This window comes from Sturnira hondurensis, unplaced genomic scaffold, assembly GCF_014824575.4.
Source record: "Sturnira hondurensis isolate 20B ecotype Veracruz unplaced genomic scaffold, ASM1482457v3 Scaffold0007406, whole genome shotgun sequence".
Classification (NCBI taxonomy): domain Eukaryota; kingdom Metazoa; phylum Chordata; class Mammalia; order Chiroptera; family Phyllostomidae; genus Sturnira; species Sturnira hondurensis.
In genome coordinates, this window is record NW_028080037.1 from 4,280,944 (window position 1) to 4,295,899 (window position 14,956).

Genomic DNA, 14,956 nt, shown 5'->3' on the forward strand with positions numbered 1-14,956 from the left:
AACAACTAAATGTTTTTTCATCCATATATTTTGTTATTTTGTTAAGCATGTCATTAACTCAAAATAGAGTAAATATCAATCCCTTAAGACATTTTGGGGGTAGTAGCTATGTTTCTGCAAATATCGTAGGAAGCATTACAATAGATGCCCTGGCGAGAACAGCAGGATGCCGGCTGGTGACCACCGTGGAAGGCTTTACATAATGTAGGAAATGGAGACGTGTAATGCAGAATAGTTTCTCTCCCTGTACTCTGCCATCGAATTGATAAAAACCAATTCCTCTGGAGGAAGTTTATTAATAGTTTTTACTAAATATGCCCAGCTAATTAATGGAAGAATTCATGATAATAGAGACTGTTCCTGCAGCATATCTGAGGTGTAAAATGACATACATATTTAGCCACTCATTTAGCAGAGACCCTAATAAAAATGCATAAATAAAGAGCTTTAGAATAATTGATAGATTTTTAGGATATGAGTAGTCTGGAAAAATATTTCCTGTCCCTGTCCACAGAAAATATTATTTTTGTAAAACTTTGGATAAGTGTGATTTTCTTTATTCATTCACATCCTTTTTATTGAACACCTATGTGAATTCTGCACTGTGCTAGGCCCCAGGGACGGGAAGATGTACGTGATCAATGCGATTCTTATCTTCCTGATTCTCACTGTCTAACGGAGGGAAACAGGTGAGGAACTAGACAATCGTGATTCTACATGGTGTCCACTCTGTACTGTGACACTCTGACATGGGGCTAGAGATGTCTTCTGTGAGGGTAATGATTCCAGTGCTGAGATCTGAAGGGTGAATAGGCATTATCCAGGGTAGGGATGAGGGGAATCATACGGTATCCTCAGAGGGGCTGGGGTTTGTGAACTGGAGTGAGAGCGTGGAATGTTCCAGGAACTGAAAGGAGAACCGCTAGCCAGAATATAGAGTGTGCGGTAGGAAGGTACCCAGGGAGGAAGCTGGAGCAGTGTCACCCACCACACTTTACAGGCCTCCTGTTTTGTGTCCTATATAAATGTTCATGATGTGTTTCTGATGCTGTGCTTGTAACGATTGAAGTAGTCACTGTAAGTAAACTTATAGATAACCTGATTAAGAAAAGCCTACTGGATGTGGTCATTAGTTTGTAATTGTTTAACTTGTTCTTCTAGTATGAAGAGTTGATGGAGGCCTTTAAAGCTTTGCATAAAGAATGTGAGCAGCTTAAGACATCTGGATTTTCTACAGCAGAAATAAGAAGGGTAAAGAAAAGAAAATATAGCAATATTTGTTTATTCGAATAGTATTAGATTTAGTATTTTTGCTTTCAGTGGATTCAGCATGAGTCTTAAGATTATGTGGAAACCAGTGGTAGCAAAAGGCAGATTTTCTTCTGTGGGACCTTTGCCAGTTCTTTACCAAACAAATTAGTGAGGACGTGGTAAAGTCAGTGAGTTCTCCCGTACCAGATAGAGCACCGCCATGGACTTGAAAGGTTTGTGTTTTGCGTCTCTATCTAGTATATGTATATGTTTCTAGATAGATAGATAGATACAAGTATCTGGTATATATTAGAGAAAGCAGAACAGAACAAAGAAGATAAATTGTCCAGTTGTTAACATTTTGTTTATCATTTCAGGTTTCTTGCGTGTGTGTTGGGAGGTATCACTCTATCCTTAATGATTTGTATCTTGCTTTTTAAATCATTATATCAGGAATATATTCCTATTGTTATCTTTGTACAATATGATTTTTAATGACTAAATAATATTCCATAGTGTGGATAGTTTAACCATTTTTGGTTTTTTGTTTTTATTCTTTGCTGTTAATAGATAATGCTATGATTATCTTCTACATAAATTTATTTTTGTATATCCATGATTGTTTCCTTAGCATAAATTTTTAGAAATGGGATTACTTATTAAAACATATGAACATTTTTAGGACTTTCTTTTTTGAGAGGACATTTATTAAAGCCGGGGACATGAAACAGGACAGAGCCTAGGATGGAAGCAGCAACAGGTGGGAGCCTAGGCAGAGCTGCCTTGGCTCTAGAAATGTTATGGGAAGGAAGTGAGCCAGGGCAGAGCTGCTGTGAGCTCACGGGACAGTCAGAGGAAAGGGGCCTTGGGGACAGGTTCAGGGGTTTAGCCCTGGATGAGCCGCCGCTGCCCATTGCTCCCCAGTTGCAAGTGTCATGGGGTCCCATTGGGTTTAGGGGGTGCACACTTGTGAGGGAGGAGGAGGGGAAGGGGAAGGCAAGGGCGGGCTCCTGGGAGGAAGAGCACCTCTAGGACTTTCGATGCACGTTACTTAATGCTCTCCAAAAAATACTTCACAGTCTCACCAGGCGTCTGTCCCCAAACACCTGCTGATTCTCGTGTTCGTGCATTTTGTACTTTTAGAACTCCTGAGTTACCAGTGCCATCTTTATCTTTTCCTTCAATCAGGAAACATTAGAAGTTGCTGTAAGGGTTGGTTGAAAGTATTAGAATACTCACGTCTAGTGGGGGACAAAGCCCTGTGAGTCACTGGCAACACAGTGTGGAAGACGAGCAATACATGGCCGTCCGCTGCTTCTCCATCATGTCTGTGACTAAGCCAAATTGATAAAATGGAGTCTGGAATTTAAATTTTATTAATTACTATTAAAGAATGGATTTTGAACATTTCTTTGTGGAAATATGATTAATAAATAGAAAATAATTCACTTAAAATCTCATGCTCTATGGATCACTGCTGTTGGCATTTTTAGTGAGTCTATTTAAATCTTTTTCTGGATGTCATACTATACATACATGCTATAAATAAACCGCTATACATAAACCACTTCTTTCAAGTGATTTCATATTGTGCCTTTTTCTCATGTCATTAAACATTCTTTTGCATTATTTTTAATGGCTTTCACTGTATCATAACATAGTTTATTTAATAATAACTCAGACATTTGGATAATTTCCAAATTTTAGATATAATTAGCAACTATGAGAATTCTTATAGAGAAGTCAGTGACCTTTCGTTCATATGTTAGGATAAATTCCCAGAGGTGGAATTAGCGGGGTAGAAGGTGTACACATATGTGTTAAGACTTTTGATACTGTTCTTCAAGGCAGTGCCGCCTGCAGTGAGTAACGCACCTGTTTCCCAAATTCTGTCAGTGCCGACTGCACGTGGAGTTTTCCCTGTAGGGTGGCTGTGCTGGTGAGGCTGTTAGTACTGTAGTTGGAGGAAGGGTTGGTTGGTTTGTTTTCTTTAGAAAATATTATGGAGCTGGTTAAAAGGAAGGTGCTTTATTTTTGAAGTCTTTGTTTTTAGGGAGGGGATTTGTTAATTGACAAGCCAGACACGAAGTTGTATCTTAAAAACACCATAATCTTAAAAATAATTTTGGTGGAATATTGGCAGGATATGTAGTGTGGTGTTTAACAGCAGATAGGATGTCAGCAGCTGTTCGTGGTTTTGGACCTGCACGCTTCCCACTGTAGAAGATTTTTGAAAAATCCTGTGCCCATATTTGGAATCAGAACACAAGCGTGCTGGCTGGCAGCTTCACCTTGCTGCCTTCTAACCTGTTCCAGTTGCTTTTCTTGGAAAGCCGCCAAGCTGCCGCATAAATGGCCGTGCATAGGGAACCCTGGGGGTGGAGAGAACAGAATCATCCCTCATCCCTGCTGGGATCTCTGTTCCTTAATGCTCTGGTAATAAGTGGTAAAAATGATAGATGCATAATTATCTAAAAACCTCATCTGAATTCTAGAAGAATACTTTTCCTTATTATGTTGTCTTGACTATTTTTCTAGGATATCAGTGCAATGGAAGAAGAAAAGGACCAGCTCATTAAGAGAGTTGAACGTTTGAAGAAGAGGGTAAGGCAAGAATTAGCACTGTGAGGCTTGGGCCCCAAGCGTTAAGCGCTTGCAAAGACTTAGGAATGCAAATAAAGATTAAGCAAAGCGTGGGTTTACGTCTGAGGAGGGACTCAGATAGCACTGACTGGAAAGGGAATCTTCTTAGGCAATAGCCCAAAACCGTTAAGGGCCCGGAGTCCAGAGCTCTGCTGTCATCTCTGGGGAGTACTATTTACCAGAGGGAAATGATAAGTGGATGTCCGAGTCACGTGGCACGCTCATGGCTTCCTTAAACCTCACCGTACCGTGTACTTCTTACTCCCTTACTGTAGGTGGAGACAGTTCAGAACCATCAACGGATGCTTAAAATAGCAAGGCAGCTTCGAGTTGAAAAAGAGAGGGAAGAATTTCTTGCACAACAGAAACAGGAACAAAAGAATCAGGTATCCTTATAAAAGTTTATATTCTCGTGATGAAAGAAATAATTCCTTCTGATAATTCAAATGTAAGGAAAGAATCATTTTAGAAGTTCGTGTTTCCCTCTGCGAGCATGACGGAATATTCGTTTAAGAGTGTTTTGTGATGCCCTTGCTGTGTGTCTGTACACTACCTCTCGGCTTACGTTGGACTCATGTCGCTCCAACGCTCCCGAATATTCGTTGTAACGTTCCGCAGTCAGGTTAACTGCTGATGAAACTGCCAGAGTCTCTCAAGGGTCTCTGGGTGCTGGGGCTGTGGGAGCGTCCTCTCTGCCCCGCTGATCGCAGCATCGCCTCCACTCTACTCCAGGGGCGAAGGAGCAAATCAGGAAAAGGCTCTGAAACACCCACAGGCCCCAGGGTTAGGCTTTGCCTCAAAGAAAAAATAATTTGGTCAGAAAATAATTAGTTTGATTTTGTTAAGAGTCATTCTTAAAACCGAGAAGACTTTTACATTAAAAATATAGCTCAGATCAGCTTCATTTCCTTCTAAATGGGCAGCTGTCTGGCTCCCTTGGGACCCACCTGGCGTCACGGTGGGGCCCCCTCAGCAGGAAGCTGCGCGGCCCTAAGCGGTTGCTGAGACCAGTTCTGATCGGAGGGACCATTTGTGGGAAAGCCCGCGTTCCTTAAAGTTAAGAAAAACCGTGTTATAACCAGAAAAGCCTGGTACACATATTTCTTTAACAGGCATTTTTCCTTGATCACCAAATTCCGAAAATATTTTTTTAATTTCTGAAAGCTCTTTTTAAAAAAGTTTTACGTGAAAGATTATGAGAGAACCATTTACATTTGGGATTTAACATAGTCATTTTCTTAGTTCTTATTATTTGTTCCTTTTATATCACAAGCATTATATGGAACTTCCATTTTTCTTACCTGTATGAGTGCTAGTTTTCACTGGACTAAGCAAGTAATGGGTTTAATTCTGTTTCAAAGCTGTTTCATGCAGTGCAGAGACTGCAAAGGGCACAAAACCAGCTGAAGATCATGCGCCACGCAGCAGCGGATGCAAAGCCTGAAAGTAAGTGGAAGTTACTGGGTGATATAGTGGAACAGAGACTTAGTTTAAGTCAGTAGTCGTCCTTTAAAGCAGTCCTCAAGGAGGACGGTCATCAGGTGCTGTCTCAGCATTCGCAGTGTCCCTTTTTAGCTAATGAAGGAGAGCCCTGATGCGGACACCTTTACTTTTCCCCCGGGGCTTTAAATTCCTGTTCAGGGCTTTGTCAGTGGGTGACCATAATGAAAACCACTGGGGGGGCGGCTCGGCAGGTTGGGAGTGTGTGGAGTGCTTAGGAGGGATGTTGTGAGAAAGGCGGATGGAGAGAAAGCGTGAATCATTGTTTCAAACCGGGACTACAAAGACAAAGAATAAAATGCTGGGCCCTTAAAACTGAGCGTTTTTCATGTGTGTAGGGTGGTGCTAATGACGTGGGGATCTCCGTCGTCACGTTAGCTTCACTCAGAGGATAGGTTGTTCCGGTATCCCAGGTTACACCACTGCACCCATCCTAGGCATTTTGAAGTGTTTTTGTTCCTCAGAAGGGAGGCCACGTGGACTGGAAGACGGTGCACGGCTCCCGTGGGTGTTGGAGATGTATTCTGGTGTCAGCATCCAGCAACCACTGATGTGGTTGCCTGTGAGAGGGTTAATCCATTTTCCTCTGGTATTCCGTGAAGTGTCATATTCTAAGTCATAGCGCATAGAATGACTATAAGAAAATGACCATAGAATGACCACATAGAGAGACAAACAACAAATGTTGGTGAGAATGTAGAGAAATCGGAACCCTCATATGTTGCTGATAGGAATATAAAATGGGGCAACTCTATCCACAGTAATAGTAATGTTTCATTTTTTAACTTGAGTTGATAGTCTTTATTTTGCTTTGGCTTCCTAGTCTAAATAGAAATTATTTGGGCCAGGAAGTGCATAATTGTTTATGTAGTAATAAAATGGACAATATTCTGTTTGGGGCATCTCTTGGGATATTGGTTTAAAATACTAACATAAGTAATATGTTAGTAGATGCTGCTAAACAATAAAATCAATTGCATGTTAAGTAGTAATAAAAATAATCAGCTTAAGCCAACAGTCCATTAATTCAGCATTTATTGATCATCTCCTGCATGTCAGATACTATGCTAAGTGTTAGGAGCAGAAAGCAAAATATTTCTATCAAGTGCTCACAGCGTAGTGGACGCATGACAAGCAGCGGGCAGTTAACATGCAGGGAGATGAACATGCTGATGGAGCTCAGCACAGGGTTCTCTGCGGACAAACGAAGAGGCAGAGCCCTGAACGCGTAGTCAAACGGCTTCCTGGACGTGGTGGCCACTGAAGTATGTTAAAGAAAGGTGAAGGCGTGGAAGACATTCCATTCGGAGGTGCAGTGACCTGAGAGACCGTAGAGATGGTGGGCCGAGCACATGGCAGATGAGGTGGAGGGAAGGGGGAAGCTGCTTCTGACTGCGTGTCTTTGAAAGGAGGGCAGGAAAGGGCGTGTGCGAGTGAGTGGAGGAGACAGTGCTGGGCCGGACCGCGGGAGGGTGGCGGCGTGGTGTTCGTGTGCTGCAGGAGGAGTCAGACCAGTGGAGGTGTGCGGTCTCAGGAGGAACAGGTGAAAAAATTGGTGAGAGCCTTCCCTGTTTGCCCCCGTGGTACCCCCCCACATTGTATCGAGTGTTTTATAACAGTGATCACAATGTGGTCATTGTTGGTGTATTGAACTCGACTCTGCTAAACTCCAGGAGAGTCACCAGGTCATAGCTGGTGTTTCTGTTTCCAGGCCCTGCACACTAGCTCACGCATAGTGGCACTCAGCGTGTAGTCTGTCTGGTGAGGGCTTGGGAGGCGCCAGTGGAGACCTTAACCCCACATGGGAAAGTGTGGTCTTTTCCGCCCACAGGAGGGGGATCAAGTGAGGAAAAACGGTTGCAGTATGTAATACATACGTTTTGGGAGTGACGGGAATGGGGAGCAGGAAGTCAGAGTTCTTGCTTTGTTGACATCTCAGGAAACAGTTGAAGGACTGTACGCATCAGCTTAGGAAAAGAATGGATGAAGCAGATGTTCATTGATCCGGGTACTTAGTTTAATAAGGTCCATCTAAGTTCTTCAGTAACAAAAAGGATTGTAAAAGGCTTCTATTTACTTAAGGAATACAAAAATTATTTTTTAAAAAGATTTTATTACTTGTTTTAAGAGAGAGGGGAAAGGAGAGAGAAAGAGAGGGAGAGAAACATCAATGCCTGGTTGCCTCTCACACACCCCCAAATGGGGACCTGGCCCACAGCCCAGGCATGTGCCCCGACTGGGAATCGAACTGGTGACTCCTTGATTCATAGGCCGGCGCTCAATCCACTGAGCCACACCAGCCAGGGCTAAAAATTATTTTTAGTGTAACTATGTAATTTGTATTTTTTCAGAGTAACAGCCATACTATAAAACATTCAAATTCATCTTGATACTCTATATATTTGTGACATTTATTATGTGAAAGAACCTACTCATTCAATTATTGTAGGATCAGTGAGATGTTTTCAGGGATTTTTAATTTTAAAAAAAAGTTTGCTGAGATTTTAGTGACCAGAATTTCAAAAGATTATTTTTTAAAAACTGCATAAAAACATATGACTACTTTCCAAGGTCTAAGTTAAAATTTTTAAGAGAACTTAAAATATGGAAATTCTGTTTTCATGGGTTTTAACAGCTTTTTAAGGTAAAATTGACAAATAATAAACTGCACGTATTTCAAGGATGTACTTGATAAGAAACCATCAACCTGATCAAGGTAAATGTATTCATCACCCCACCCTCTCCTTGCGCCTCTGCGGGGTCTCCCCTCTGCCCGTCCTGGACCCCGCCCCCGCCCCAGGCAACTGTTGATCTGCTTGCTGTCAGGACAGGCTAGCTTGTGTTTTCCAGAATTAGAAGTGTTGTTTAACTAAGGAAAAGAACATTGAAGGTTTTTTAAATAAGGAAAATAATAGTTAAGAATTTTAAATCTTTGAAAGCATTGCAGACTTTTATTTCTTACCTCTCTGATTACACTCAGTACGTTTAAGAACTTGGAGATGGAAAAAACTAGTCATCTAATAGCCAGAGAAACCAGGATGTAGATTTAATCAGAAACCACATCGGAATGGCTGTGCAATTATAGGGTGATTCATTAAACACTTTCTCTTCCCTCTCTTTCCCCAGTCCCTAAAAAATCGAGGGGAAATTGTGGGGATGAATGGAAAAGTCATGAATTTGCCATTAATAAGTTTTTAACATTAAAATATGGTTGGCACAACAGAACTAAAAATAATTTTAAGGCTTTAGGCCAGGTTTATTATGCAATCGATGTGCGTAGATTACTTAAACCGGAAATCCAGTGTTTTAAAAAGTCAAGCCAGAGTTTGTAAATGTGTAATGGAAAGATCTGAAATAAACTTTTAAAAGCTCTTTAGGCTGGGAATTTATAACAAAACGATTACTGAAAATCTTTTTGTGTGTATATTTGTATACTCTGCCAAAATAAGAGAACTATTAAGTCTTAAATATATAATTTAAGTTGCTACCTAACTATAAACTGATACTTTACAAAATCAAAACTTAACCAAACATGGTAAACTGAAGTGTAGATAATGAAGGTAGATCATTTCTTTTTTGGATTTTAATGTGTACTTTTAATGATATCTTCATTGCTTTGAAGCTGACAAGTTATAATGTATTACCACTTATGAAGTAATATATTAGAAATAAAAATTGCCTCAGAAGTATTGCAAAAGAAAAAGAGTAAATGACCACAAATAGAAAAAAGAACCTGGATTTCACTTATACTGTCATTTGGTTCTTGGATTTCTTACCTAGAATGCAACATGTGACCCAACAGTATATTTGGCTTGTTTTTTCTTTTCTAACCACAGTTTACATTCAATGCCATCCCACACCAGTTTCAGATGTACATACAGCAGAGCAGCTGGAAAACCTGGAAAACCATGCATTCCACAGACTGGTTCCCCGGCTGCACCCATCTGGCCCCATCCTCAGTTCTCTTGACGTTATTTTCTATATTCCCCACACTCTAGCTGGCTTTTTTTGCAATGTTATTCTTGCATATTATTGAGTGTGAAAGAATTGGGTGGTGCCCTGGCTGGTGTAGTCCAGTAGATTGAGTGGGGGCCTTTGAACCAGAGGATTTCGGTTCGATTCCCAGTCAGGGCACATGCCTGGGTTGCAGGCCAGGTCCCAGCAGGGGACTCACGAGAGGCAACCAGACATTGATATTTCTCTCCCTCTCTCCTTCCCTTCCCCTCTAAAGGTAAATAAATAAAATCTTAAAAAAAAAGAATTGGGTGGTCATTTGAAAAGATTATAATATTACAATACTTTTTCTATAATTATTTAAACATTTCTTCCATAAAAATTGTCCTTTTTCATTATCATTCTAATAACATCAAATAACTTCTGTGGCCAGTCTTTTATGGTACTGTACACAAACACACAATGCAGATAGATACATGGATATTTTGACAGATATGTCCTAGTTGTATTTTATTATTTTTATTTTTTGAAGATTTTATTTATTTATTTTTAGAGAAGAAAGGGAAAAACTGAGGGAGAGAAACATCGCTGTATGATAGATACATTGCTAGGTTGCCTCTCACACGTCCCCAGCTGGGGACCTGGCCCACAACCCAGCCATATGCCCTGCCTAGGAAGCAAACCAGGGGCCTTTCTGTTCACAAGGCAGTACTCAGTCCACTGAGCCACGCCAGCCAGGGCCAGGTCTTATATTTTAAAATATCCTGTACCTATTCTTGTGGACTGAATATTCACTTTTTTTTATTTCCAAAGATTTAATGAAGAGACTAGAAGAGGAGATAAAGTTTAATTCGTATATAGTAACTGAAAAGTTTCCTAAAGAATTAGAGAACAAGAAAAAAGAATTGCATTTTTTACAAAAAGTGGTGTCAGAGCCTGCTATGGGCCATTCTGATCTTCTTGAACTTCAATCTAAAGTAAGTGACAGTCATCTTTTTATAGCTCCCAATTTTATCTCGTCCTTAGTCCTGTGAAAATTGTGTGAACTGCTTTCCACAGTGTCCTTGGCTTCTAAGTTAACCTGAACTAAGAGCTGATAGCTCTTGTGACAAGTTGCTCTTTCTGAGGAATTATAGCATATAATGCCGTTATTTAACATACATGGTGTTATAAAATCCTAGTCACTTGATTGGGAAACTAAGTAACTTGGATGTATAAATTAGTGCATATGATAGACTCATAGGTTTATGTATTCGTAGTACATAATTGGCTAATGTAATATATTTGTAATAATTAGATGGCAGATTTTAAATAGGATTAATTTTTATTTTTAAGAATAATCATATAGCAATTTTATATTTAAAGCTAATATATTTATTAGCCTTTTGTGCCAACTTTGAAATTATTAAACTTTCTTATAATGCTCATTAAAACCTGGTGTCATCAATATTATAACATTTTTGCTCACTAGAAATAAAACAGTAATCAGGTGTGTATTTTTAACAAATATCAAGAACATTGAAAGGTTTTGACTTTCTAATCACTTAATGTGCTTAATAGCCACCAAAATTAAATACATTAATTTTGATTATTTTATTCTTTTTTTAAAAAGATTTTTATTTATTTATGTTTAGAGGGGAAAGGAAGGAGAGAGGGAAATATTAATGTATGGTTGCCTCTAGTGCATCCCCTGCTGGGAACTGGCCTGCAATCCAGGCATGTGCCTTGACTGGGAATCGAACCACGATCCCCTGGTTCACAGGCCCCCGCTCAATCCACTGAGCTACACCAGCCAGGGCAGAACTGTAGTCTTTTCAAAGTATAGATCGGTATACCAAAAGCCATGTAATTTTAAAAAACTTCGAGAGACCATATGCTTCCACTGGCCTTGTTCAGTGTTACTACATTGGAGAAGGTCCAGATTAATGACTGGCATACAGGACAGTGTGGAGACCACAGGTCATTAGAACAGGAGGCTTTTGGGTGTCATCCATGCCACCTCCCAGCTGGGTTCATGACTTCCCTATGCAAACCGAGGGGGATGTTAGTCTGCATTTGCTGTTATCACTTTCAGTGACTTGAAAGTCACCACCTAGGTGAGGGGTAACTTAAGATTTTCAGAAATTCTCTTTTTTAGAATGTATAAATATTTCATGCTGAATATTTTTCAGGATAATTTAGACGTGAGTGGTTAGATCCATATAAGTAGTAATGTGTAAATATTTTTATTGTGAGCCATGGAATGTTAATTATTTCTAAAAGTAATCATAACAACCCACTCCTAACTTTAGTAGAACTGTTCCCCCTGTCAGATCACTGGTGAATACACTGTAAATTCAAAGTTTGGTTGGGCCAGTTGTCTCTTCCTTTAGGTAATCTTAAGGAGAGATTTAACCTTTTTAATTTCTATATTGTTTCAGATAAATGAAATAAACACACAGATCAATCAGCTGATTGAAAAGAAAATGATGAGAAATGAGCCAATCGAGGGCAAACTGTCACTGTATAGGCAGCAGGTAAGGCTGCTCTGGCCCCTCACTTAGCTCTGAACGCCTGCAGGAGCACCGCGGGCCGTGTGATCACTAGTGTGAAAGTGAGAAGGAGAAGAGAGTAGGTGTCCTTGTATGGCTGCCAGACTCCAGACTGTAACAAGGAACTCGCGGAAAAGCCACAACAGACGTGTGTTCGAGTTTGAAATGCAGTACACCTGACAGTGCCCGGTTTCCTTCGCGTCTGCCAGCTGTGGTGACAGAGCCCTTCGTGTTTATGTCTGGGAGTGTGGAATTTCACTGTTTAAATGAAAGGTTACCTTAAGTGATTTAAATCAAAACATTTATAATCTTTAGTGAATTGAAGGCCATGTATTGTTTCCAGTTTAAAGTTAGTTTGCAAGAACAGAATTAATTAAGTTTTAGTGCTAAGGCCATTTATTATTTTATCCACAACTATTAGATTGTGAGGTTATGCGTTATGTATTGCTAGGAAAAAGATTTAGATGAAAGCAATAGATTATCTGAAAATAACCCAGGCAGAAGCAGTTTAGTGTGAAAAGCATTCTGTAACCTCAGAAAATGCTAAGCTCTGTGACGAAGCATTATTCAAGGATGTTATATTTTTTTAAAGATTTTATTTATTTATTTATTTTTAGAGAGACAGGAAGGAGAAAGAGAGGGAGGGAAACGTCGTGTGGTTGCCTCGCCAATGGGGGACCCGGCCCGCAGCCTAGGCATGGGCCCCGACCTGCAGCTGAACCTGCAGCCCTGTGGTTTGTGGGATGACACCCAACCCTCTGAGCCATACCATTCAGGGCACAGGCTTTTTTAAAGATTTCATTTATTTATTTTTACAGAGGGTGAGGGAGGGAGAAAGAAGGAAAGGGGGAGAAATATTGATCGGTTGCCTCTCGTACGTTTTCTGACCAGGGATTGAACTCACAACCCAGACGTGGACCCTGACTAGAAATTGAACCGTTGACCCTTTGCTTTGCAGGATGACACCCAACCAGCTGAGCCACGTGGTCAGGGCAAGGATCTTAGAATTTTTAAAAACCTTTTTATAATGGAAAATTTTAACCACATACAAAGGTAGACAAGAGAGTTCAGTAAAACCTCACGCGTCCCTAAGCTGTAGCAGTCACGGTCCTCCTGTGTCATCTGTACTCGGGCCATTTTCCCTTATGAACTGAAGGATCCACCTTTATTTTACTATAAATGTATAAATGCTGTTGGATTTAGTCTAGGTTTTCTGTTTATTGCCTGTCTATGTACTCATACTGACAGTTTCATTTATAGAGACTTTATAATCAGGCTCTAATATCTAATAAAAGTAGTAGCTACTTTGGCCTCCAATTGCTTTTTCAGGGTTTTCCTTCAATTTTTGTTTGTATATTCTTCCATATAAGCTTTAAAAAAAGATTTTATTAATTTTTAGAGAGAGGGAAGGAATGGAGAAAGAGGGAGAAAAACATTGATGTGTGAGAGATGTATCAGTTGGCCGCCTCTCGTGCACCCCCAGCTGGAGACCCGGCCCGCAACCCAGGCGTGTGCCCTGACTGGGAATCGAACCAGCGACCCCTTGGTTCGAAAGCTGGCACTCAATCCACTGAGCCATGCCAACCAACCAGGGCCAAATAAACTTTATTTTCAACTTGTCTGGATCTAGAAAAAAAAAACATAATTTAAAAATTTGGGTGTTGCTTTATAATTATCGATTACCTCAGAACTTACCTTTGTGATACTGAGACTTCCTGTCTAAGAACATGATGTGCCTCTCCATTCATTCACGCTTGTTTTTCCTCATTACATTTGGAACTTCTCTTGTTAAATTTCATTCTGCCGTTTTTTATTTTTTACTTTTATAAATGAAGACTCTTCTTTCCTGTGTTCTCTGACCAATTTATTTGTCCATGAAAGCTATTGATTTGTTTACTGTACTTTTTCCATAGATTTTCTTGGCTTTTTAAGTATATCATCATATGCTATGAAAATTCCTTTTTTTGAAAATTGTTGACCTTATTACAGATGTCCCCTGTTTTGCCCTCTCTGGCCCCCCTCCACCCAGCGCCCCCCCTCCCAGCCTTCACTGCACTGTTGTCTGTGTCCATGGGCCGTGCACATATGTGTATATGATCTTTCACTAATCTCTTCCAGTCCCCGCCAGCCCCTCCCCTCTGAGATCTGTCAGTCTGTTCAGTGTATCCATGCCTCTGATCTTGCTTTGTTCATTAGATTCCATACTTGTATAAGTGAGATCACATGGTATTTGTCCTTCTCTGATTTATTTCAATTAGCATCATAATCTCCAGGTCCATCCACTCTGTCTGTCACAAAGGGTAAGATCTCCCCCTTTTTACAGCTGCATAGTATTCCATTTTGTAAATGTACCATCTTTTTTGCCCACTCATTTACTGGTGGGCACTTGGACTGTTCCCAGATCCTTATGTTTCTATTGCTTTCTCTTTTCTAACAGTGTGAACAAATACCTTTGACACAATATTCAATTGGTGTGGTGGTAGTTATCTCATTCCAGACTTTAGTGGAAGATACCTTAAAATTTCTCTAAGTAAGGTCCTGGTTTGGGCTGAGGTTTATATTTATTTTATCATGTTAAGGAAGTACACCATCAGTTCCTCTACAGTTCTGAGACTCTTATCATTCCTTCTCATTTTTTAGTGGGCATGCTTCTACAGAGAGAAACATTCCTTCATCACCTGTCTTTTCATTTGTTTTGACAGGCAGGGTGGTTAAATTTTTTACAGGTTTGCAGTAGAGATTCCCCTTCTCCAGTCACATTGAAGAAAATACTTGCACTATTTCAGTTTAGGAGGCAGTTTGACTGTTGCTCTTCCTGGGCTGGTACAGCTTTGGTTCATTAGAGGAAGTCCTCCAAGAGCTGCTAACGAATACAAGATGCTGCGTTTGTGACAAGAGCAGCCATTCGGATTGTGCAAACATTTGCATAATTCTAGTGAGTTAGATGTGTGACTTTGAACCTGCATTTTACTTATCAGCAGGCCCCAAATATAATGTATGCTTTAACATTTCATTTTTAAAGTATGGATATTGAATTTAGATAAGATAACCTGTGTTGTAGGTTTGAAAATAAAACA

At 40.2% G+C, this 14,956-nt stretch overlaps 1 protein-coding gene across 4 annotated transcripts in view; it reads left to right on the top strand.

Moving 5' to 3' along the window:
* The window catches only part of IFT81 (intraflagellar transport 81), a 138,175-nt gene that overhangs the window by 82,874 nt on the left and 40,345 nt on the right, over window positions 1–14,956 (top strand). For all 4 annotated transcript variants that reach the window (XM_037052056.1, XM_037052055.1, XM_037052057.1 and 1 more), the window contains 6 exons: window positions 1,162–1,251; window positions 3,790–3,855; window positions 4,170–4,280; window positions 5,256–5,340; window positions 10,162–10,325; window positions 11,769–11,864. In XM_037052056.1, coding sequence (XP_036907951.1) covers window positions 1,162–1,251; window positions 3,790–3,855; window positions 4,170–4,280; window positions 5,256–5,340; window positions 10,162–10,325; window positions 11,769–11,864 — 612 coding nt within the window. The remainder of the gene's footprint in view (window positions 1–1,161; window positions 1,252–3,789; window positions 3,856–4,169; window positions 4,281–5,255; window positions 5,341–10,161; window positions 10,326–11,768; window positions 11,865–14,956) is intronic.